The sequence below is a fragment of the Pleurotus ostreatus genome (genome assembly GCF_014466165.1).
Source record: "Pleurotus ostreatus strain PC9 chromosome Unknown scaffold_3, whole genome shotgun sequence".
Taxonomy (NCBI): Eukaryota; Fungi; Basidiomycota; class Agaricomycetes; order Agaricales; family Pleurotaceae; genus Pleurotus; species Pleurotus ostreatus.
In genome coordinates this window covers 2,982,086-3,006,730 of record NW_023503158.1, presented here as the reverse complement: position 1 = coordinate 3,006,730, position 24,645 = coordinate 2,982,086, and the positions used below count along the sequence as shown (strand labels likewise).

Genomic DNA, 24,645 nt, shown 5'->3' with positions numbered 1-24,645 from the left:
GCGCCTTGCGCCACACATACTTAATCATGTTGACACTCCCTGGATCTGACACGCTCGATACGATGTCGGGCTTGACCTCAGACTACGAAACAGATTTCTTCGACATTGAGTCGGCCACTTCGGAGATCGACAAAGCTGAGTCTCAAGGTACGACGGTGGCCACTGCTAGGGGGGAGTACTACTTTGAAGATGGTGATATTTACATCCTGGTGGGTAGAGTTGGAGCAGAACTATTGACGCGACTGCCTAAACGTCCGCCTGCGTAGGTCGACGACATCCTTTTCAGGGTTCACAAACATTTTCTTTCGCCCTCTTCTATCAGCGGCGCGGATGTCAGAAATACGAGGGACGGATCGAGGGAGGAGGCCCCGATAGTTGTTCCCCAGGTCACGAAAGAAGACTTTCAGAACCTTTTATGGGTGTTCTACGACGAGTATGTGTTGCTCGACTTGAAGCTGGTGTTGAGATTATATTCACGTTTCACCGACCTAGAACGCTACAGCGTGAGGCGCCGGCTAGAAAATGGATAGGAATTCTGCTCACTGCAGAAAAGCTTGAGTTGAAACGAGTTCAGGAACTAGCGGTTGCCAAACTCATCAAACCGGACCTGGACTTCTCAGGCGTAGATCCGATTACCCAAATCATTGTCCAGCAGCGGCATGGCATGGAACTGGAGTGGGCCAGGAAGGCCTTTATGATACTTATTCAACGTCAAGAGTCTCTTACGGAGGAAGAGGCTACGGAGATCGGGGTCTTCGCCACCGTTACGATCGCACATATGCGCGAATCGCGAAGACGGCGTAGACATCATCCTGCACGGTGGCCGCCGTACCTCCCATGCGACGACCAAATAAAGCCACTGCCTGAGGAATGTGAACCCGGACTTTATCTCTTACCTACCCACGGAGGTGAATTCCATGTCTTAGTGAGTGGCATCTCGCAGTGCGGTACATATATCTACGAACAGTGTATAATATCCATAGGTGGAAGGGCACAGATTCTGCGTCCATTTGTATATCTTAAAGCAACACTCCCCAATTATTCGGACCATGCTTGCTACGCGGTCCTCCGGAGACGGAGACCTGTCCCTCCCTGGGATCAGAAGCCGGCATTTTTCGTGGTTGCTTCAATTATTTTACGAAGAGTGAGTGACGTCGTTCACCCTTGCACCGATGTCCTGAACTTCATTCTATAGGGCATTTCATATGAAAGCAACACCAACACAGCTCGCTGCTATACGCCGGATAGCAGGCCAATATGAAATGGATGCTGTCATTGGATTGACTACAAAGCAAATGCGAGCAACGATGACAGCCGTCGAACAAATCAAGGCAATAGATCTGTTCGGTATAGAAGATAAGTACTCGCAGGAGCCTTGGAATGTCGTTCACCAACGATCCAAGCCCCTGACCCTGCAAGAGGGACGGCAACTGGGCCCTCGACTTTGTGCGAGGATGGCGAAGCATAGGGAGGACTCAGGGAGATTCCCTTAGATTCTCACGGTCATATTTCGCTCAATATCACCAGTGCTTGAGAATAGCCTGTGCGCTCGTCTAACGAAGTAGGTTACGTGATTTAGATACAATCTACGATTCTCGCGGTTTTGTGCTGGTGGGCTCTCAGGATTTTGGGCTCAGGACTCAGCAAATGTTCGAGTTTCCGCCTTGAAACCCGGTGTGACTGTGGGAAACTACTCTGATCATCATGGTGAATATACAGTGAATGTGAATGAAACCTTCACACTAGCGTCACCCCTCCACGAAAATGCAAGGCGTTGATCCCAGAAGACCATCTAGGCAGGACACCTACGACCTTCGGGATCAAATTCAGGACGCCTCTGATTACTCTGACATGCAGGCGCACGTCGACTCTACCACCAACCCCACTTACCACGGCATCTCCGATGAAGAACATTCTGTCCTCGAAGACGACTCGGACAATGAAGACCAGGAGATGGAATACGCCGAGGACGACGAAGATGGGTCGTCCGACCTCTCCATACCCAACGAAAGCATTGATTTCGACTTGGTCTATTCGTTGCACAGTTTCGCCGCAACCGTGGAAGGACAAGCGAACGTTGTGAAGGGGGACAGCTTATTCTTGATGGACGACAGTAACAGTTATTGGTGGCTGGTACGGGTCCTAAAAACTCAAGAAGTCGGTTATATTCCTGCTGAGAATATCGAAACGCCGTTCGAGAGACTCGCGAGGTTGAACAAACATAGGAATGTTGATGTGAGTGATACACTACGTGTCTGTATGATGAATATATCTTTATAGTGAAATATACAGCTTGCATCCGCAACAGAAGCCGAAACAGCAGGGGCCGATGAAAGACTACGCGTTAGAGGGACCAATAAATCACCTTCGCCTGTCCCCCCACGAGGCGCCAGTCGTGCTAAACGTGGGGTCGCGTTCACACCATCTCTGAGCGTCCACCGCTATCCGCCTGCGGTCTGGAATGAAGAGGAAGAGGAGGAAGAAGATATCGAATGGGACGATGAAGGGTACGAAGGTGAAGATCGCGGGCTAGCAGAGGAAATGCTGGAGCAGCAGCGCAGGGCAGAAGAGATGCAGCAGCGAATGGGTGTCGGGGATAGGCAGGCTGGCATGGAGGTAGACGACGGAATGCAATGGACCGACGAGGCACAAGCGCGTCTGAAGCAGCAGCAGCAACAGCAGGGAGCCGTGGCTGGTCTGCGTGCGGGAACCCCTCCTTCTGGGATGAGCGCTGAACAAGTGCAGTCGCAGCAACGGCAGCAACAGATTATGGAGGCTCAAGAGCGGGAAATCCAACGCCAGCAGCAATTAGAACAAGACCGACAACGCCAGATGGCTCAACAGGCACAAGCGCAGAATGGCGTCCGTAAATCACCCTCTCGCGAGCGCCTTGACCAAGACGTTAGGATGACAGATGCTTCTCAGCAAATCGATCCTGCTGATGCTACGGAAACCAGAAAGTTGACGGTTACGCCGCCTGTGGCTAGAGATGAGCGCCAGGGAGTGCCGAGCGCTGTTGCCAAAACTCAAGAGGAAGAGCGAAAGCGAAGGACAGCCGAAGATGAAGAGGCTAGGAGGAAGAGCAAAGGCACAAATGCTTTGGGGCCAGCTGTCAGTTCCGGCAGTGTCTCTAGCTCAGGGAGCAGCGGTCGACAAGGTGGAGGTAAACTACGGAAAGAGCGAGGGGACACAGACGACGAGGGTGGCAAGGACAAGAAGAAGAAGACATCTATGTTCGGTGGGCTTTTCACCAGGAAAAAGGATAAAAAGGACAGGAATCCGTCCATTGGAAGCTTTGATAGTAATGATGCAGTGGCGAGGGCTTCAGAAGATTCGAATCGCTCTGGATCGGTGCATAGTCGAAGCACAGGGGAAGGTTTCATGTCGCCTGTTACGGCCGCAGCTTCAGCCATGCAGCAACAAGTCCAGCAAGTCCAGCCAGCGACTCCTAAGGCGGTCCCGGAACCGAACCGACCTGCTGGTGAACCGGCGGCTCCCCTGGTAGCAGCAGCTCCTGCTAGTGCTGGACCAGCCATCATTGGCACACCTAGTACACCTCCGCAAGTATCCCAACATGCATCTCAGTTGAGGCAGAGGGACCAACAACAACAAGCACTGTACCAACAATATCTCAACCGTTCTCCATCTTCACCCCCCGAAGCGCAACCGTCGTATGGCTTACAATCAGCGTCGATATTCAATGCTCCCCCATCTGCGTTCCACAGTCCCTCAAATTCTGGATCTAACCCCGGTTTAGGTGTTCCAACCCCGCGCCCACGTCCAGGATCACTTATTTTAACTGGGATGTCGCCTGACCTGAGCGTTATCCGTGTCTTCGCGGGCAAGAATCTTCAGACGGAGGCCACCTTCAAGACAGTCCTATTGAATAGCTCGACAACCTCGGAGGATCTGGTCAGGCAGGCGATCCAGAGGTTCCGTCTCCCTGGCGGAGACGACGAGAACGACTACTACCTTACGGTGAAGCAAGTAGAAGGAGGTGCTTCAGCAGTCCTTCGATCCGCCGAGAAGCCTCTCGTGGTATTTGAGACACTGACGGAAGCCGCTACGGAACTACCGAAGGTCAAGCGAAGCAGCGTTGGCAGCATTAGTAGCGTGGCTAGCAATTTGTCTATGCATCCGGCGATCAGAAAGTTGCCGATGAATGACTTCACGGACGACTCGGCGGTCAAGTTCTACTTGAACAGGAGAAACGAGGATGGGAGCTCTGAGGATGAATTTTCGGGACTCCCAGGCGACGAGACGCTCGTGGCTGAAACCTCATTTGGTAGTGGTGAAGCGGAGGCACATCTATCGCCACTACGCTCGCAGTATTTAAGCGCTGGGAGCAACGTCACCCCAGAACGATTCAGCTCCCCGTCTTATAGGTTTGCCCTGCAAATGGTGATATATCCTGAAGACCTCCCGGAAGATATGGCATTCGACCCGCTTACGGAGGCCATTGTCCCGAAAGAGACGCTGCGCGGGCGGCCTCAGTCAAGTAGCTCGATAAGCACCTCTTTATCGCAGACTATGAGACGAAAAGTCTTCATCTTCCCTAAGAATGTTACTGTCGCAGAAGTTATCGAGCTTGGATTGGAGAGATTTGGCATCCCTGAAGGCGTCGTTGATGGAGGAGATGAGGTCGAAGACAAGATGTCAAAGAGGCGAAGTTCATCTCGCGTACGGTATGGGCTTACCGTTGACACAGGGAACAACAGTGGTATGTACTCCATCTCCCATCATGGAATCGGCCAGGGCTAACATTCAATGACAGAGCGGGAACTGTCACCTTCCAGCAAAGTTATTGACGCCTTCCCTCGTCCGCCAACATTCCGTGCCGCTGACCGCAAGGTGAACGATAACAAGCGCCGATCGATAGACTCCGGTTTGCTGCTGGGTACCATGGACGACATCAACCCTGATGACCCCTTCTTTGTCCTACGTCGCGCTGTAGCCTATCGCAGCTCAACATCTCGACATCGACTATCTGCACCTCTTGACGAAATAGCACTTCAGCACCTTCATCAAAGTCGCGAATCCGAAGCAGGCTCCAGCTCTGATCCATCCAGCCCGGTTCTAGAAGATGGCAAGAGGCAGCTCACAAGACAAGAGATCATTGCCGCCCAGCGGCGCGCAACACAAGCCAATCAACGAGCAATCCTTACTACCCAAACGAACTCAGTCCGTGGCGTCGACATCTTGCTACCTGGCAATGTGATGCTCCGAAGTTCGCGCTACGATGTTGGGGACAAAATGCGCTATTCATACGTTCAGCCTGACGGTGAAACCTACGACATCAGCGATATCATCGAAGAAGAGTGGCAAGAGGGCAGCGCGACAGGGAAAAACGATCTTCTGGATAGCATGCTTGTCCGATCCAAAGATGGTTATGGCGATAAGCTTGATCGCGTACTCAACAAGATCAAGAGCGGCAAAGCTGCCCGCCAGAGGCAACGAGAAAGTGTTTCTCAAGCCAGCTTTGATAGTCAGGGGTCGTTCGATTCCGTCTCACCCTCAGAATATTCTATCGACAATCGATCTCGCTCAGCAACACCAGGCTCGGCAGGGTTGGCCTCGCGGGCACCTAATGACCAGGCCATGTACGCCTCGAGGTCGAAGTCGCCGTCGACCTCAGGCATGGCGACGCCCAGACCCGGTACCGTTACGCCGACCGCAAAGCCCGACCACCTCGGGCCCAATCGACGCAATCCATCGATTGCTTCCGTTGTTTCAGATACGACGGGCTACGCGACGCCGACTACACAATTCTCACCTATTGATAGCCCAAGAAAGGTCGCGACTCCAAAGCCGTACAATCAAAGAAAACGAGTAGTGATACCCAAAGATGATTTTGGTCTCACCCAGATGATGGCTGTCATCGAAGTCGCAGCGATGAAACCAAAGGAACCTCTACCACATTTAGATCCAGTTGATAAACTTCTTTTCGGCAGGCCGATAGAACCACAATCTTTACACCCCCAAATCCGAGACATCTACGCGAATACTTTCAAAGAGCTCGAAGATTTTGATAAGGTATGCAACGCCTCTTTTGCTATCTACGGAGGGACTGATTCTCCGCATAGGTCCTAGATGATCATCTATTTCGAATTCAAGCAATAGCCGCTCCTTAACTCCTTCATCTTTGTCATTAACCCGATACCCTTTCTTGGATTGTACTGACCCATCGTCGCTATCGTATTCCCATGTTATCTTGTTAAAACGAATCATAACAACCCAGTCGAAAGATTCATTTCCATTCTTACTGTAATTGAGTCACAATCACATAATGCGCTAGTCTCTGTTATCCCACTGTCGCCATGCTTGTGCCGCATGTAGAGCTGGATGTTGTTGCTGCCGAGTCATGGAAGTGCTGTTTCGCACGTATGTGAGACATCGTGGATAGTTGCGAGTCACAATATGTCACGACGCGAGGTCGGCATAACCATATTAGGGAAACGTCGGGTGCCGCCACTTTGCCGACTACCATCACATGAACACCACTGATCGGATTGGCTATTAGAGGCAACATCATGGCTCAGGGGTGAGCACTAGACTTGGTCCCTGAATATTCGAAATGGGCTATATAAACCACCCACCGTCTAGAGGGTTGTCGCTAACATTGCACAATGCCCCAGTCGCCAGAAGCTGAACTTTTTCTGAACCGCGTACTCGCCCTCCCTGATGGACCCGTCGTTCTCGACGATGTCCTGCAACCATCTCTCGAGGATGAGGCCGTGCTGCGTACTCTATTCGCAACAGACCGGGACAACGCTCGTTTGCAAGATATCCATGTCGGTCTGATCGATGTTTTTGATGCTCCATCGGGTATTCGAACCACTCGCGCTCGTACTGTCAAGGATGAAGAGGACCTCTCGGCCCAGCATATCATGCCCCTCGCGGCTGATGATCGTCGTAAAGAAGGCAGCCCGTGCTCGGTTGAGGCATTAGAAGACTTCAAGAAAAACTGGGCGGTATTCACTGAAGGGTCACTCTCCGCTTTGCCTCTCGGAAAGCATGGATGGGACAATGTGGTCGCTGCTGGCGGATCTGTTCTGGCATGCGTAGCTCCTGTTCCAGATGAAGCGAAGACCTCTAAACGAAACATGAGGAAGTGGTATCACACGGAGAAATATCCGACATCTGATGTGGACTTATTCTTATACGGTTTGACTGCTGAGCAGGTGAGTCTAGTGGTACGCGATTGGACCGATGCTCACACGGGGCTAGGCTGAGGTTCGGATTAACGAAATCTACGAAGCTGTTAGGGATAGTGTCCCATGGGATGTAACTTGCGTGCGCACGAAACACACGGTCTCGATCCACTGTTGGTCTTCTTATAATGATGATGATGATGAGCTTGCTAACAAACACGAACAGCCCAATATCCGTACAGATCCGTGCAAATCGTTCTGCGTCTATACAGCTCTCCCGCTGAGATCCTCGCTGGTTTTGACATTGACGCGCCCTGCGTTGCATACGATGGTAGCCCGAATCCTCTTTTCTCGGTATCGTCAGTCCGCCTTATCCTGTTTTAGGTCAAACGTTATGGGCAAATCCCCGGTCTGTTATTGCAATGATGCGGCAATCCAATACGGTCGATATGACTCGGCGATCCCCCTCTTATGAAGTCCGCCTTTGCAAGTATGCCGCCAGAGGGTTCGAAGTCTATGTCCCGACCTTGAAACGCCAGGACATCGACCCCACAGTGCGTACACATAGTGCTTGTGGCGACATTGATTCCAACCCTGTGCTTGCTTAGATCTATGAGCGTGCTATTGGACGGGTCACTGGACTAGCTCGCCTCTTAGTATTGGAGAAATTAGCCGATCCGGACGCGCGATCTTCCTTTGTCGAGTACCGCCGGAATCTTCGAGGAAGGCCTAACCAAAGCTCGTCTTATCATCGTAGGGGTTCCAAGTATAAGGGCGATCTGAAAGCCGAAAAATCAATTCTCGATGATCTTGCCATGAACGACTATGATGTGACAAGCCTACATATTCCGTATGGACCCGGATGGGACGCGAGGAGGATAGACAAGCTGATATACCAAACAGTAAGCCCGCTGTCTCCATTCTGTCGGCTGTATGCTCATTTTTTTTCACAGGACTTGGGGATGAACTGTAAGGACAGCCTTCCTCAAACATTAGATGCTCCCCAATGACATATTTCACTAGCTCCCTTTAATCCAAAGAACAAGAACCGCAGACTTCACCGACACCCTGCCTTCTTTGGGACAATGCATGAGTGCTTAGAGGATTGCTGCGAGGCAAGTTCTCTTGCCAACAACCTTTGCTCGGCTAATGAGCATATTTTCCATAGTGTTGCCCGGAACCCATCGATGATGATGAAAAGAAACTTCAAGAGACCGAAGATGACACGTATATTCGTGGACGAATCAGGTTTGCACTTCAGCGTTCACCCCATACACCTTCATTGCAACGTTTTTAGCTTCATCGAGGAAGATCCTGGTCGGCAAAGTATGACTGGGTCATTCAACCCCATCGATGTCGGGGAATGGTGCGAACAAGCGTACATAGGCCCCACGGAGAGGTTGTTCTCGGCCATCGCAGCTGGCGAAAGAGCTATAGTCAAGGCCCTGATCGACGAACAAGAACAGCTTGACATTGTGGAAGCTGAGGCGCTGAAAGCCGAAGCGATCGAGGTTGACCGTACGGCTGACAACAAGAAAGGCGGCGACGCCGAGGTCGAGAAGAAGATTTCCCATAAGCAGCGTTATGTCAATCGACGTGACCACGTTGGGCGCACTGCTCTTCATTTCGCCATCTTGTGCAAGCGCGAAGATGTTGCTTGCGACCTGATAGATGCTGGTATTCGTATCACTGCCCGATTATTTGATGGCAGGACGGCGCTCCATCTTGCGGCCCAGCTAGATCAAACGGGTATCGTCCAGAAGTTACTGAAGAAGAGTCAAGACAACGAAGTTACTGCGATCAAGGCGGGCCTGTTGGAGAAACCGGATGTTGTCATGGGCGACGCAAGCGACACCAAGGTTCGAGACAGTAGCGAGGATGACTGGTCATCTGAGGGCGACGACGACGACAACGACGTGGAAATGACTGACGCAGAGGATGAAGACGACGAGGGCGAAGGCGATGACGGTGATAAGGCTCAGGCCTCTGGCAAAAAGGACGACAAAGGAAATACCCCAGTAGAGGTGACCAACAGTGCTACAGATTTACCGGAAGATGAAGACGATCTCGATATATTGAAGATCAACGAACCTGATTGGGACCTCGCCTTCACTCCCCTTCATTACGCGGCTCTATATGCCTCTGTGCCGGTGTTGGATCTGCTTATAGGTGCTCAAGCGGATGTCACACTTGCCACCAAAGCGAATAGTTACGATGCACCCGCCTTCCATCCCCTCACCCTAACCATCATCCGCTCCGACGCTAAAGCCGCCTCCTTGGTGGCTGAACGACTCATCCGTGCGGGCGCGAAGTCATCTGCAGCTGATAACGTCTACTATACAATCTTCCATTGGGCAGTTGCTGCAAATCAGATCAGGGTTGTGCAAACGATCCTAGAACGCGACGAGGGTGCAAGTACGGTGATCGATTTTCCGCAGATGAACTATTCAGGCATCGTCTTCCCGATCATCACAGCTATATCCAAGGGCAACTATGCAATGGTGGCCCTTCTGATGGCTTACGGCGCAAAGCTGAGCTACAAGGAAGAGGAAATCTCAGACCTCGTCGCGTAAGTTTACATTCATGTATATCCCACTACCTCTCATTCTTTTCGCATCTAGCAAGGGGAAGGTAAATTTCGGATATGCTGTTCACGGCCCCCTATCTAAGGTGCACCATCCCATTGAAGTTGCGGTGGCTAAATTCGACACGGTTACGGACATCTTGCTGGCGTTTGGTGCTGATCCAAACGTCTGGATCAAGTCTAGCTTTGAATACTCCAGCGATGGAAAGAAGACCGTCTTGGATTGGCTACAGGGTGCTATCCCTTGGATTGATACAAGGATCGCAGCCGAGGAACAGCCCCCGGCCGAGCCCCCAGTCGCTTTCGCCACGAAAGGGTCAGTCTGGGAGACCTTCCTAGCCACCTACCAGGACTCCCTCCAAGAAGTGAGGAAGGCTCGACAAGCCAACAACGCCGTCACCGATTCCTCTGATCGGCTCCGAAACCTGAAGGAGATCAAGAGTTACCTTGTCTACGTGCAAACACAATTGAAAGGCAACGGTGCTAAGTTAGGGCGCGAGGTTGATCCTCCACTCGCTGGCCAGACCCCGATAAAGCTTGAATTTGAGAGCGACACCGCAGTCACTGCCACTGCAGTGTATGAAGAAGCCCCGTACGCTCTCATAATCGATAACTACTATAATGCACCGCCAGTCCCAATGGCTCTCAAGAAGAGTTATGATGAACTCTACGAAGCTTGTCTCAATGGTGATAATGCCAAATTGGAAGAACTCTGCTTGCCACCCAAGAGCGGGAAGACGCAGTCACGCTTGCTCCAGATTACGGTCACCATGCGGGATCCCAAGAACCACTGGCGCAAACAGGGTAAGCTGATCTTGGGTGGTTTAACATTCGTAATTGAACGTTTCCCATAGGATTCACTCCGTTGTTTGCGGCGATCCATGCAGGGCATTGGTCCACAGCCCGGCTAATTATGGCAATCGCTACTGCTCAGTACAAGCCAACAGAGGAAGAAGAGAAGACAGAGTTCACAACGAAGAATATCCACCTTGGTAGGTATCATGCAGATGAACGTCAGTATTTCGCTAACTAACCCACCAGATTCTGATGATAGCGGCTCCGAGGACTCTGACGACAGTGACATGACGGTTGACCAAAGGGAATTCGAGTTTACAGACGTAGCCAATCGTCCCTCTGAGATCGAATGCACCATCAACCCCAAAGCACTGCTTGACATGGCATACGAAGGGGTCACTACGGACTATGAAGGCAAACAGATGGTTCAAGACATTTCGTATTTCGTCAAGGCTATTCGCGCAAAAGACCTCGAGGCGTTCAAACACATTGCGAGCATGTACGCGAATCTCAAGAAGCCCTCGCCCCTCGATACGTCTTTGATGGATGTGATTCTCAAATACGACTGTCCCGAAATCCTCGAAGAATACATCCGCCGAAGTGGCTATGGTATTGCCGTCAAATTGGATCCCAAGGACGAGGAGGAACTGCGGGCCTCAAACGACGGTGACAGAGTGTACCTCGGGTTGAACGTACATGGCAAGAAGCGCGCAGACCTAGCTCGGAAGAACGATCCAAACGCTCAGCAAATTGTGCAAGACGAGACACCTCTCGTTTGGAGGGCTGCGGCAGCTGGTGCTGGTAACATCGTAGAGTTCTTACATGGAGACAAAGTCCTAGCGGCATACCGCCACTATGCGAGCTCTTACAATGACGAACGCGCACTCAAATTAGGCCGTTATAAGAACCTCGACACGGCGCTTCCTGAGTTGTTGGGATGGACTATCAACGCCTTCGGTGAATCTCCTCTAACGGCAGCGATCATATCCAGGAAGTTAGATATTATCAAGCGGTTGTATAAGCTAGTACCCAAGCTCATGTCCGAAGGGATGAAACAGCGGTATGCTCATCGATGTCCTCGGTTTTCTTGTTTGCTTACAGTCATTCAGAATCAAATTCGTTGGCTTCAACCCTACGCAAATCGCTATTCACCGCAACTGCGAGCCACCCCTTGTGGATTTCCTCCTTGCGAATGGAGGCGTCGTCTTCGATTGGCACCAAGGCTCGAAGTACGTTCTCGACTGATCACCTTGCAACGCTGTGGCTGACATACGGCATCTCAGAGCCAACCTCTTTCACTATCTGTGCGAACTTGGAGCCATCGAGCTCTTCGATTTCCTTACGAAGAAGCTTTCGCAAGATCAGGTCTTGAGCGCCCTTGTGCAGCCGTCTAGATCGACCTCCAGTACGGTGCGTCTTCAATCATTATTCCCCATACAATGTTCCTGACTAGTGGCTCGTAGCCCTTACACATAGCAGTCGATAAAGGGTACATCCGGATGGTCGAGAGAATCCTGAACATCTCCAGAGAAGCACTAACCATCCGCAACCGAAACGGAGCGACTCCGCTGCATCTTGCGGTCCACCAGGGACACGCCCGAATTGCGAAGATTCTCATCGACGCTGGGCCACCAGAGCTTCTTGCGACCGAGAACGGTGTCGGCGAAACACCCATCGAAACTGCGTCCCTCCGCGAAACCGTCTGGCGTACCCGATCGTATATTTCAGCGCTGAAAGGCGACCCTAGTGGCCTCCCCTTCCGCAGCGTAGGGATTCGACCCGTCTTCAACCTTGCGGAGAAAGAACGCACCGTTCCCGAACTCCGGGAGACGCTGACGGACCTCATCGGGAAGGGGAAACTCAATCCTAGTGAGAGCCGTACGCAGCAACTACTGAGCTTCGCGAGTAAGTTGGAGCAGACGCTCGAGTTGGAGAGGCGAAAAGCACAAGACGGGGAAGAACTGAAGACGGACTCTTGTGACAAGGAAGCCACGTTTAAAGTCGTTGCGGAGGCTACCGCTAAGCATCACTTACTGCGGCAATTAGTGCACCTGGTTGACGTTCAGAAGGTCGTGCTGGGTGGCATGCCTGAAGGAAACGCGCTGGAAGTGAAGGAGTGGGCGGAAGACGAGCTGGAGCCCGAGGAAGACGAGGAAGAAGTCCAGAGGCGACGCTGCTACATGCTACGGTTCATTTCCGTTCATGACCTATAACTCGCTATATGCCAGATGTAGTGTTTTGTTAAGCACGATGTTTCAGCTATCCAATACAACTTCCATTTCGTTTATGTCTTTACCATCTTTTAGAGACGAAGAATACGCTTCTGCTCCAGATGCCAGAGAATCGATCAACAGTGCCAAGCGGGACTTGTCGAGGTTAGGTTCCTACAATCGCTTATCTCGTCAAAAGAGTTCGCAACGCCATCTCGTTGGGACTTTACTTTTCGAATCTCCTCAAGATCGTCCTTGAACGCATCGACAATGCTGGACATCCAAAACCGTCTGAATCTCTCTTTCAGCACCTTCTCTTGTTCTACCACCTCCGCCGCTTCTGCTTGTGATGGAAGAAATGACGGTATGGGCACTGGCTGAGGGGATGGTGAACGTTCCTGCGTTGAAGCTTGCTTGACGTGGACCTTTCCAGGCGTTTCTTTGGTTGGCTCTACCCGCTGAGGTACATCGCTATCGTCAGATTCCGATTCGGAGGAGGACGAGGAGGACGAGGAGGGTTCGGATGCGTGCGCTTGCGTCGCGACAACCGGCGCCTGCTTTTGAGGAGAAACCGACTCTGAATCAGAAGAATTCGAATCCGAAGAAGACGAGGAGGAGGAGGAGGAGGCAGCCCGTCTCTTGCGCTTTCTGTTTCGCTTTCTGATCGACTTTGCTGGTGGAGGTGCCATTTTGAAACATCATAATCACGAGTTGAAATGTGATCGATCTTTGTAAGCGTGAGAACATTAGCTAACTTACCTCCTACTTCCACAACCTGAATGTGGGAATGTGGGAAGACACTATGAATAGAGTTTCTACTTGTCTTCATATTTTAACCCACATTAAAGTGGAGTTGAAAAACATACAGAAATAAAATGAATACAACGGTTAACCTGCGGCTAATGTTTGATACAGAAAACATTTGTGTCGATTTGGAGAGCACCTGGGTCTAGTATACTACCAATGGCATATCGTGGAGTCCTTTGCCAAAGTTCGTTTCCGCGGGTAGGTCCTCTTGACGTCCAACTCTTGCATCTCCTCGGTAGGAATGTCGGGGTCAAACATCGTGTCTCCCCACTGGGTGCCTACTCGACATAATCGGTCGACCAGTAGTTACGATTCTGCGCGATATCGACCTTGGTTAATAAGTGGTAACCCGTCCCGGGTCGATGGCATGGATGGTTTCTCTTTATCGCGTTCATAGACATTCGCGCCACTCGTCTTCTGAAAGAACATTCTCAGCATCCCCATCTCCCCGACTGCTGTCTAACTAGAACCGTGCAGACCACCGTATATCACACTCGTCGTCCCGCAATACACCCATGCCATCAATCCGGAGGTCACTTGCGAGTCAGTGTACAGAAATTGGGATGACTAAGTGAGGAGCGATATAAAAGAAGACTTGCCCGTATTTCAGAGGCCCAACGGGGAGGAAATTGAGTGACTAACGTAGTGGCGAATGTTCCTGTCGAGGACGCAAACGGCGTAGCGCACCGCGCATCCGCTTGGCAAACTGTGGAAAGGGCCGCAGCTAACTTGATGGAATTACGACGTCGCTGAACGTCAAATACTTAATGAATGTTCCCGCCACAGTGCGATGTTAGCAGCGTCGTTGGGCTACGAGGCAAGTTAACCATTGTATAAGATCCTTTCTGAGTTGATCTTGGGGCAGCGTAAATGTGAACGCGGAATAGTTCGCGCCACGTCGACGTCAAGATGATATTCCTCGAGAGGGTGACCATGCGCTATACAGATCTCCCATTGCTTTTTCGTGCGCTTCAGTGGTTCACCAGGTGCTAGACACAGGGCCGTTGTCTAGGAACCTAGCGGAAGATGGGGCGGAATCTGGAAGAGGAAGATGGTCCGGTGTCTTCGTCCATCGCTAGAGCGCCTACAGCATAGCTTCAACTTCCTTCCCACGGGATTTATTTGGCTGCGAGGCACCGAACGTGGACGGAGGTGTCTGCGCAGTAAGTTGTAGAACTCGATCGCTGTAATTAACCGTGTAGATAGAATAGGAGTGGCGCCAAGAGCGACATATATGGGTGGCTACTCAGTAAGCGAGGCTCCATATTGTCCTCTAATTAAAGCCCTGACAGGATTTAGGCAGTCGGAGTTTCTTGGGAATCGATTGAAATGTCAGCGCATACTGGATCATGACAAAAAGTTAAAGGTTGTACATAGTCCCGGCCACGTCTTTGCATGATTTATACAAGCATTGCTGCATACATTGTTGAAATAAGCCGGTGGGGTCGCGCGAGTTTCGAGTGAGCAAGCAGATATATTGTGTTTGGCTGGGACTCCAGCAAACACATAAAGAAAATAATACATGCGCGCGACACGATATTACAGTGGTCACGTGTAACCCTATACCCCTGTACCGCCAAGATTGCTGAATTCCAACAAGGAAATGGTATATGAGTACATAGAGGATCGGGGAATAGATTGCGTGTACGGTAGGCAGTAATATTGATGAGCAGCGAGCTCTACCGACGCGGCGATCATCGGAGGGAGCGATGAGGGAATATGATTATACTACACAAGAGTTCTCCGATTGCCCCCGGGTACCACTCCTAATCCGGCCCCACCCCCAAATTGGCCCCAAACCTCGTCACAAATGGGTACGGCAGGTAGCTTTTTCCCAGCGGCTTTTCTCCCACCGGGTTTTTGCCAATGGGTTTTTTAACGCACCCTCGCCGCCAACGCCTGGTTTGGGCCCTGGCCCCTAGGCAGGGATAGTAGTTACATGTGCGTACCTCCCCCCCCACCGCGTCTTAGTAGCACAGCATACTTGTAGCGGTATATAAATGCAGAGTTAAAATAAATAAAAAAGTTGCGGTCACGCACCCTTTACTGGCCGTGAGAAAGTGCAGCCTTGAGCGGAGTCTTGCAAACGAACTTACTTCCAGCTTCCACGTTGCTTCTCCTACGTCCTACGTCCCATGCTAGCTGAACGATGGGAATGTGAATTTGGTCGCAATCAGTTGTTTTTACTATGGCACTACGCGTTGGACTCAGAATCTAGAGACACTGTGAATAATACTGCATGAGCCGGGGGGTCATACTACGGGGGAATCCAACCTTCGCGCACGTAAGCATCTCGATCTACAAAATTACAAGACGACCGCAGAGTACGGTCCGTGGCCCACGAGCCCACGCTAGCCTCCGTAAATCCGGCGCGACTCGGATTCAATGGTTGGATTAAAGCAGTACTCAGCAACAAGGAACAGGCGAAACAATTTTATTTGAAAGTGCATAAACATGTTTAGTTTAGTTTGGTTGGTTGGAGCTACTACGGAATGGATAGAAACAGTGGCATAACCACAATTTGTGTGTTCATAGTCGTCACGAATCGTGATTCGAAGCCATTTTTTGAGCACCCACGGAATCTAAAGTGGGATTTGAGTCTACTTGGTTGTCGGGACCATACGCTTCAAACGATGGGATGGATCCAGCGTTTGAGCAAAGGCCTGCGCATGATCTTCCAAACTTCGGAGAAGATGACGAAGACGAGCGTCATGCCGATGACAAGTCCCCATTCCCAACCAATGCCTCGCTGATAGAAGATGCGAGTATTGAAAACGGGAATGTAGATAGCTGTGTCGTATGTCAGAAAGGGTGACGCAGGCAGCGAAAGGAACAGCGTACGCAATACGACGCTGATCAATCCCCCAATGATAGTCGCCAAAAGGACGGGATTATCGAGGTAGGGCCTGTACCATGTTTGCCCAGCAATCAAGGAGAACAAGGAGCGGTCAACTGCAAGTGACCTCAGAAGAAATTCCCGGGGCAACTGAGGAACGACTTACATGATTTTAAAACCAACGCATAGAGCAGAATCTGGAAAATTAGTGTGGCGAATGCAGTCGAACGTGCTCTAAAGACAGCGATGCAGATGGCCGAGGCCTCGTGGTTGCAGTCATGGGCCAACGTGCCGTCGTTGGCACCATAGATGACAATTATGAACTAATAAAAGCAATCAAAACACGTCGAGACTTTCCAAAAGGAGGGCACGTACATTGACAAGGCAAGTAACACCCATGACAACTCCATAAGCGATGGTGTCGATGATGACAGGCCAAGAAAAGATGCCCTCTTTGATAGGTGGTTGGCTCATGAGCTCTGGCGCCGCTTTTTCGAGGCCGAGTCCCAATGCGGGTGGACCACTTGTAAGCTGGGAATAGATGCTTGCATCAGGAAAGACAGTCAAAGTTTTAGAAGCTGCGCTCACCAGGTTCACCCAGAGAATTGCGAGTGGACTGAGAGGGAATACATTGGCATTGTTATCGTCGATGAAAACCAAACCTAGGATGAGTAAAACCACTTCGGCGATGTTTGCCGATAAAAGATGCAAAACGAAACGTTGAATGTTGGCGAAAAGGCGTCGGCCTTCAGTGATGGCGGCGCGAATCGAATCAAAATTGCTAAACAGGAGTTCGTAAACAAATAGACACGGGCGCGAGTCCAAACGTACTCGTCAGTGAGAACTAAATCTGATGCATCTTTGGCGACATCAGACCCAGCTAAACCCATAGCGATACCAACAGGCGCGAGCTTCAGAGCCGGAGAGTCGTTCACACCATCCCCAGTCATAGACATGTGCTTTCCGCGACGTTTTCCGGCGTGAATCATGCGGACTGAGCGCCGGAATGTTAGCATTTCAGCAAACATACATGATGCAAACTAACCCTTGGTTTCTGGAGCGCAGCGAGCGATAACGAGAGGAAGCTCAGGGAGTTCATCAATTTCTCTATCGGACAGGCGATCAAATTCCACGGCCTGCCGACCAATTCATTAGTCTGCTTCTCTGGTGAAATAGGAACTTGCTTACGGTCATGACTGCGCTCTTAGGAGCATCAGGAGTGATGATCTCGACGGCCTCTGCAATCGATCGAGCAGTAGTGATATGATCGCCGGTCAACCTGTATACTATCATGAAACAAGTGCTCAAGACAACGGGTAGGTAACTTACATGTGAACAACGATGCCAGCGCGCTTGCATGCCCGAACAGCCTCAAGAGTTTCTGGCCTTGGCGGATCGAAGATACCTGTAAGCCCGAGGAATGTGAACTTCGATTCGGCCTCATCGCGCGTGATGTCGCGAGCCTTCGATGGGTCAAGGAAGCGTTGTCCGAGGGCAATGACACGAAGGCCTTTGGAAGCTAGTTCTTCCGCTTTAGTATGAATCAAGGCGCGAACCGAGTCATTCAAGGGTGCCGTAATGGTGGGATCGGACATAGGAGACGGTAAATAGGCGTCTGACGCATCAAGGACACGCTCAACCTAAATGCATAATCGTCAGCAATGACTAGCATAGAAGCGCGTCATCCCATAAACATACCGCTCCTTTGATCAAGCAAAGAACGTTCTTGTCATCCTTAGTGTCAGCATAGATGGAGGACATCCGCTTGAGCTCGCTAGAAAACGGGAACTCGGAAATCATGGTATATCTTCCCGACGTCTCGAGTTTGGTGTCAGCGAACGCAACTTCGGGGCCTTGCGATACCTTCTCCCCTATGAGCAGAGGTGCCGATTCTGGAGCCTTAGACTCCTTGGTAACGAGCGAAGAACGCCCCATGGCAAGTTTGGTCGCAAAGACTTGGAGGGCGACCTCGGTAGGGTCACCAGTGGACTTCCACTCGTCTTTGAGATTCTTGTGAATACTGATGGGCGCTCTCAAAGTCAGCGAGCTTCATAAGAATGATGGTTTTGTACGTACGTTGCGACATTGCAAAGAGATGCGACGCGAACAACCTGAGCGAGACCTTGCTCCATGTTCTTGACGTCAACCCTCGCCGCAGTGTCTTCGCGAATAACAGCACCGATAGGCTCAATCGCGTTTGACGCAGTATCGGCCGTATATTCTACCGAGTGGCTCGCGTCTCCTGCTACCCAAAGTTTGCGAACAGACATTTGTCCTAGTTATATGCGTGTAAATCAACAGCCAACAGCAGAGACAGGCTGTATAGCAGACCTAACGTGAGGGTACCGGTCTTGTCACTGCAGATATCCGTAACACCACCAAGGTTTTCGAGAGCGTCGAGCCGTCGTACAATGACGCGTTGCTTGGCCATGCGCCTTGTGCCAACAGCCATCGTAAGAGTAAGCACAGCGACAAGAGACTCAGGGATGATAGCGATGGCTGTCGCGATAGCATACAGGGCAATTTCGTCCGTGATACGCCATCTAGCTGCACTGAAGACAATGATGGCAAGTACGATGGCGCATCCAAGCAAGAAGTACGCAAGTCTCGCCATCTTGATTTGAAGAGGTGTGCCATTGCGTAGGCCGCTGCCGATTACAATTATTAGCGGTCTGTGGATGTATCACAACCGTGTGAAGCTTACAGTCCGCCGAGCAACGTGTGCCAAGCAGCAAGATACCATGGTTTAGCTGCTTCGTCTTCACCACTGCTGCCTTTAGTTCCGCTCATCGCTGCAGCGATGCGCCCAATCTACAAAGCGCTTGTGAACGACCGTTCTGAAGGAGCGAAGTGAAGGAAATGCTACATAGTACCTGGGAGGACATGCCGGTTCCGATGGTAATACCAGTTCCCCGGCCCTTCGTCACGACGGTCGAGGAGTAGCATAGGTTCACTCTGTCACCAATAGGAATATCGATCTCATCGTCCTTAAATGTTTGAATCGTCTTTGGTACTGTGGGGTGATTAGTGGCAGCTAACGAAGGAATCAAGGCACCGACCAGGGATAGATTCTCCAGTTAGTAGTTGTTCAGATACTTCTAAGTTGGATACGAATATCATGCGGATCTGCATTAACGCGTCAGCACGTCTCAGTCTGGGCAGGGCGATCATAACCCACATCTGCAGGGACTACATCCCCAGCTTTGACCATGACAAGGTCTCCTACGGATGGCATTATCTCAGAAACGGGCCTGCAAAGAGACTCTCATATTTGCCTACCTGGGACAACCGACTTTGCCGGGACAGGAATACTCTCTCCTCCACGAATGACTACAGCACTTGGGGACGAGAGTTGACGCAAGGTATCCATAGTTTTCTCAGCTTTATATTCCTGGAAGAAGCCGACGCTGGAGACGAAGTTAGACCAAGGTATGCATGCTCAGACGAGAGGTGGACGAACACCGTGTTAAGAGCGATGACACACGCTATAACAGCCCCTTCAACAAAATCACCGACGCCGAAGCTCAAAGCCAAAGCAGCGAACAAGACCAAGCAAAGGGCGTTGGCTACAGGTTTCATGGTATGTCAGCTGCGCGACTCCCTCAAAATGGCTGAGAAGGCACTCACTGAACTGGGCGACTAAAACTCTCAATGCCGAGACGCCTCCCTTTCCAGCCAGTACATTCTCTCCGTACGAGTCAAGTCGTCGCAGCGCCTCACTTCTGGTCAAGCCATCGGATACCGAGGTTCCCAATTCACTTGACAGCTTGTCGATGCCGAACGTATGCGCAACAGGGGCCACTAACGTGAAATCGGGGCTACCAGGCGCTACGGACACTGATACGGTAGTATTGGTGCGACTACCGAGTTTGAGGCGAGACTTGTCGCTGAGACTGAAGATACCCATTCTTGAGATAGAGGTCACCAGTTGGTCGAATAAAACGTCTTCTTCGCCTGCCCTTTTGTACCCAGAAACATAACACGAGATTTAGATAACCGAGCCAAGCCTTGCAGCCAAGCCATCTTCAAGCAACGTGCGCTGCGAAATTTGTCCAACGACATGGAAGTGGACACATCAAGTTGGTAGTTATTGCAATCAGTGGAACGGAGGGCGATATGGCTTCACTCGAGCGTAAGTAGCATCGACGGTGCGCCCAAATATGATGCCGTCTGGAGGCTTCATGGGCACGCCCAAGTTTGGCCTGCCAATCTTCGCGGCTTGGCACGCCCTCTTGGCACGCCCATGTCCCGCCCTGAGGCCCTACGGAACATGTATGGAGCTCAAATGGGGTAGTATGAGATAACGCTCGAGTTCATTGGGGATCAGAACAATTGCATGGAGTCTGGAAAACAACATGGAGGGCAGAGTACGAACAAGTGTGAACCACGACGATTAATATCCGATTATTGTCGTGGGATAACACACGTGATCTCGCGGCCCTTCTTATTTCGCCGGCGCTTCACTTACTTCTTGCTTTACGACTATCACCATCAACACTCCTACTCTCAATTCACTCCCCAACTATCGCATGCTACCCTCTATCGCCACACTCATTGCATTCTACCACACCTTTCTTCTAATGACTACCTCGCACAGCGCCAAATACCTCAACAAGCTGATTGGGTCCCCCGACCTGGAAAGGAACGATGCTGGCGTGGACAACAAGGACAAGGACATCAGGGAAAGGGCTCAGACCTGGCTCGGCTTTGATATGGGTGGGAATGAGGTGCCCGCCTTTGCTCGCTATGAGAAAGGAGAGGATCAGACGGTTGGATCTTCTATTTCAACTGGTGTACGCGCTACTGACCGTCTATCTTAAGCCCAATGTCTCACTCAAGCCCAGTGTTTCAGCGGCTGAATCGGGTGACAAATCTGGTTCGGCACGGAGTCAACTTTGTGTCCCGTTCAACACGCCAACCAAACCTGTGAAGTCATACCTCGGCGATCGCTCTTCTAGTTCGCCGATCCCTACGCCCTCGCCGCCATCACTCAACCAGTCCTGGGACTCTTCTCTGATGTCGCCTAGTCACAGTCTGGAACAATCCTTCTCTGACGATTATGAAAGCTCGCCGACCACTTGCACACCCTACAAAAGCACCCGAGAAGTCGGCTTAGGAATACAAGGCCTGTCCAAGAAAACCGGCGACATTTTCGATGGCCTAGGCATCCTCTCTCTACACGGCCACAGGGTCTCTGCTTCCGTCGCCGTCGCCCAAGAAAACGACACCGAGCAAACCATGGGCGGCATTCTGGATGCAAACGGACTCTCTGAAGAGGCTCTGGAGCAATTTTACGAATCTTTTACCACGGACCCCTTCCATCTTCGCTCTCTCTCTCCTATATCTGAGGCCAACGACGAACTCGATCTACCGAGTTTCAACACAGATAATGGTGATAAACGGGACGTCTTTTTGACATCGTACACTCCCAGCAGGATCCCTATCAAGTCTTCCCCTCGTAAAGCTCGGACCGACTTCTCCGAACGTCCTCGAACGCCCGTCTCTCTACCTCGGGCTGGCCGCTCCTTCCGTCGACTTACGCGCGATCTTTCGACCCCAACAGTTTCTAGCCACCTAAAGTCTAGTCAACGTCGTCATTCATCGATGATATCTCAACCTTCATGGCGAATTTGACGGCTGGGGACCAGAAAGTGTTTCGCTGGTTGTATTCTGTCCACCGGGTTATATTGGGGTTTCGTACAATGATGTATCATCTAGGCGTGAAATAAATGATTCACAAAGTCCCGATTGAATTGAACGATATGTATAGTTTGTGTTGAAACAATCCCTACTTTGACAAGTACGATGGACTACAGATGATTACATGCACAACCTGAGTGACGAGAGAAAGAAGTGAGCGGGCAAGCAAACTGGTAGTATATAGGTAAGATATGGTGAGCAAACGAGCTATACAGAAGTAGAAGAAGAGGATGCTCTGCGGTGATGGCACATACGTATCCTTCAATTGTCAGTGGCTTCGTCCAGCTGATAGACCTCGAGGTAGCTTTCGGGGACGAGGGCGTGCCCGTTACCTTCGCCCGCACTTGAACGCTTCTCCACGGTAGAACCAGACACGCCGTGCACGTAGGCCTTATCTACGACGGCCCACCCGACACCCCCGCCTCTCCCCACGACCTTGACGATCTGATCCTCCTCCAAAGCCATCTCCGCAGTCCCCTCCGGTTCGAACGCGTACATCGCGCGGTACAGTCCCGGGTATAGAGGCGTATCCTCTGAGTGGATCAACCCACCGTCGTCGTCGTACCCCTCTTCGGCATCGTAGAAGCCCTCGTCGTCATCCTCATACCGCTCGTCGTCATCGTCGTCGAAGTTGCGTTTCAGGTCGTTGAGGCTTGGATACCCGTCCTCCGTCCCCGCCGGCCGCTCGTCCTCCGCGTCTCTTGAAGAGCTCCCCGCCATCGTCATCCCCGGCCCCCAGCTGAACCTTCCCACCCCGAACTTGAACCCGCCCCACCCGTCCTCCTCCCCCTCCTCCTCGACGTGCTCCTGGTCGCTGCCAGACGACGTCGACACGCCCCCAGACGACACCCGGCGCCACCCCCCAAGCTTCCTGTTCAGCGTCTTCGGACGATTCGCCTTCGGCACGTCCGCGCCCAGCCCGTAGTGCCGCTCGTCCGTCGCGGCGAATCCGAAGTCCCGGATCTTAATCAAGACGTGCGCGGACCCGCGCTGCTGCGATTGCTGCTGCTGCGATTGCTGCTGCTGCGATTGCTGCTGCTGCGATTGCTGCTGCTGCTGCTGTTTGGGGGAGGGGGAAGATGAGGGGGAGGGGGAGAGGATAGAGGTGAGCTGCGAGAGGCGCTGCGATTTGCGCGACGAGTTCGCGCGCGAGATGGCCGCCGTGGATGATGGTCGCGATGCGCGCGATTTCGACGAGTGCGTTGATGCTGTCGAGGGCGCTGCGGATGCACGCCGCGAGATGCTGGGCGAGGGCGGTGCGGGTCTGCTAGACGTCAACGAGTCCCTATGAGAGTGCGCTGCGATACCGTGGTTTACACTGCTGCTGCCCATCGTCGATTTCGTGGGCGTCGTCACGGGCGAGGGGGGCACCGGTATCGACGGCAGCTGCGATGCCCCGGGCGTGGGGGTCGACGGGGATAAGATGGGCGAGCCTGCTGAGCCAGAGGACGAAGAAGTCGAGGACGACGCCTTTGTGTGCTGCGGGCGAGTGGCACCATTCCCATTGACTTTGGCGGTGGCCTCCATGGCCTTGTCCTTTTCTTTATTCTGCGTGCTCGTGGTCCTGCTGGCGCGGCCAGGGGGGATCTTGACGGCGAATTCGTGCACGCCTGGGATAGGAGGTGGGAGAAAAGAGGATGATGGTGATGGGAACGGGGATGATGAGGGTGGCACGTCGATGCACAGAGACAGCCTGTTCTCAGAACTGGACCGTGCTAGAACTGTACGTGAGCACCAGTAATCATGTGTATATACGAATGAATGATATGCGATGAAGTAAACTATTGACTGAGGTGAAATGAAAGTATGCGAAATGAGACTCACACTGTGTTTCGGACAGTACAGACGATGCCATCTACTGGATCAGCGATGCGCGGACTGACAGATAGATCCACTGGGAACTGGGAGCTGCACTTGAAGTGGCGGTGAGATGAGAACGCAAGAGCGCAGATTGAGGGGGAAATTCGCAAGCAGGAGATCTGGGCGCAGTTGGGCGAGATAAATGTCCAGTTTACGGAATGAAGTCCTTTGAGCCACAATCGTTGAAAGAAGTTCTGGATGAAGGGTAAATCGTTCAAGAAACAGGTCAAGTCGCCATGGCGACGCATACTTGACCGTGGGAACTCTTCAGGATTGTCAATACTTGGGCTTGAGGGCCGATGCTAGGAGCTAGGAGCACGGCATGTACGAGACCGTTGAAGACTGGGGCATACTCAACACTTGGGCCACATGTATTTGGGTCATGTTCAGAATCCCCAATTGCAACTATCTGAACTTTGGTGCTTCATACCTTGTTTTGTTGCATCTTGCACTGCATAAGGGATGTTGGCAACTATTGTAGGCCATCCCCACACTAATTACTCTCTCTCAAGCTGTTATAAGTGCTGCTTTGCAAATTGGGCCTCATCGCCCAACCTACGGTTGGCCTGATTCGGCCCCTGGTTAGTTTTGGGTGCCCTCTTTATGCCCTTTGGTATCAGGGGCTATCAAGGGGCTCACATGATCACTTACTTGTAGCGCCCTTGTCGCAAAAAGTCTGGCGATGTTAGGCGCTCACTCCAG

General features: G+C 51.7%; 7 protein-coding genes across 7 annotated transcripts; 4 read left to right on the top strand and 3 right to left on the bottom strand.

Annotated features, from left to right (window-relative positions):
- Nucleotides 1–26: 26 nt before the first annotated feature.
- Nucleotides 27–1,493, top strand: PC9H_005632 (uncharacterized protein; the record flags this gene model as incomplete). The annotated part of the gene is made up of 5 exons (XM_036775195.1): nt 27–209; nt 267–433; nt 493–925; nt 984–1,144; nt 1,196–1,493. 5 exons carry the CDS (start codon nt 27–29, stop codon nt 1,491–1,493), a joined length of 1,242 nt encoding a protein of 413 aa, XP_036633697.1.
- A 271-nt stretch (nt 1,494–1,764) lies between these two features.
- PC9H_005631 (uncharacterized protein) lies at nt 1,765–6,131 on the top strand (the record flags this gene model as incomplete). Its single annotated transcript, XM_036775194.1, has 4 exons — nt 1,765–2,235; nt 2,293–4,717; nt 4,775–6,033; nt 6,084–6,131. 4 exons carry the CDS (start codon nt 1,765–1,767, stop codon nt 6,129–6,131), a joined length of 4,203 nt encoding a protein of 1,400 aa, XP_036633696.1.
- A 495-nt stretch (nt 6,132–6,626) lies between these two features.
- Nucleotides 6,627–12,743, top strand: PC9H_005630 (uncharacterized protein; the record flags this gene model as incomplete). The annotated part of the gene is made up of 15 exons (XM_036775193.1): nt 6,627–7,181; nt 7,228–7,324; nt 7,378–7,482; nt 7,536–7,705; nt 7,760–8,053; nt 8,105–8,120; nt 8,175–8,266; nt 8,320–8,399; nt 8,449–9,720; nt 9,773–10,539; nt 10,590–10,727; nt 10,777–11,590; nt 11,640–11,759; nt 11,814–11,940; nt 11,994–12,743. The coding sequence occupies 15 exons, from the start codon at nt 6,627–6,629 to the stop codon at nt 12,741–12,743; spliced, it is 5,397 nt and encodes a 1,798-aa protein (XP_036633695.1).
- A 42-nt stretch (nt 12,744–12,785) lies between these two features.
- On the bottom strand, nt 12,786–13,429 carry PC9H_005629 (uncharacterized protein; the record flags this gene model as incomplete). The annotated part of the gene is made up of 2 exons (XM_036775192.1): nt 12,786–12,914; nt 12,971–13,429. 2 exons carry the CDS (start codon nt 13,427–13,429, stop codon nt 12,786–12,788), a joined length of 588 nt encoding a protein of 195 aa, XP_036633694.1.
- A 2,744-nt stretch (nt 13,430–16,173) lies between these two features.
- On the bottom strand, nt 16,174–20,290 carry PC9H_005628 (uncharacterized protein; the record flags this gene model as incomplete). Its single annotated transcript, XM_036775191.1, has 19 exons — nt 16,174–16,337; nt 16,389–16,499; nt 16,550–16,706; nt 16,759–16,914; nt 16,972–17,164; nt 17,215–17,377; nt 17,429–17,519; nt 17,572–17,662; nt 17,713–18,023; nt 18,082–18,403; nt 18,460–18,658; nt 18,715–19,031; nt 19,088–19,194; nt 19,257–19,396; nt 19,443–19,509; nt 19,562–19,605; nt 19,663–19,790; nt 19,844–19,949; nt 20,011–20,290. 19 exons carry the CDS (start codon nt 20,288–20,290, stop codon nt 16,174–16,176), a joined length of 3,147 nt encoding a protein of 1,048 aa, XP_036633693.1.
- Nucleotides 20,291–20,912: 622 nt separating this feature from the next.
- On the top strand, nt 20,913–22,017 carry PC9H_005627 (uncharacterized protein; the record flags this gene model as incomplete). Its single annotated transcript, XM_036775190.1, has 2 exons — nt 20,913–21,152; nt 21,205–22,017. The coding sequence occupies 2 exons, from the start codon at nt 20,913–20,915 to the stop codon at nt 22,015–22,017; spliced, it is 1,053 nt and encodes a 350-aa protein (XP_036633692.1).
- A 327-nt stretch (nt 22,018–22,344) lies between these two features.
- On the bottom strand, nt 22,345–23,938 carry PC9H_005626 (uncharacterized protein; the record flags this gene model as incomplete). The annotated part of the gene is made up of 2 exons (XM_036775189.1): nt 22,345–23,804; nt 23,908–23,938. The coding sequence occupies 2 exons, from the start codon at nt 23,936–23,938 to the stop codon at nt 22,345–22,347; spliced, it is 1,491 nt and encodes a 496-aa protein (XP_036633691.1).
- Between the last annotated feature and the right edge of the window lie 707 nt (nt 23,939–24,645).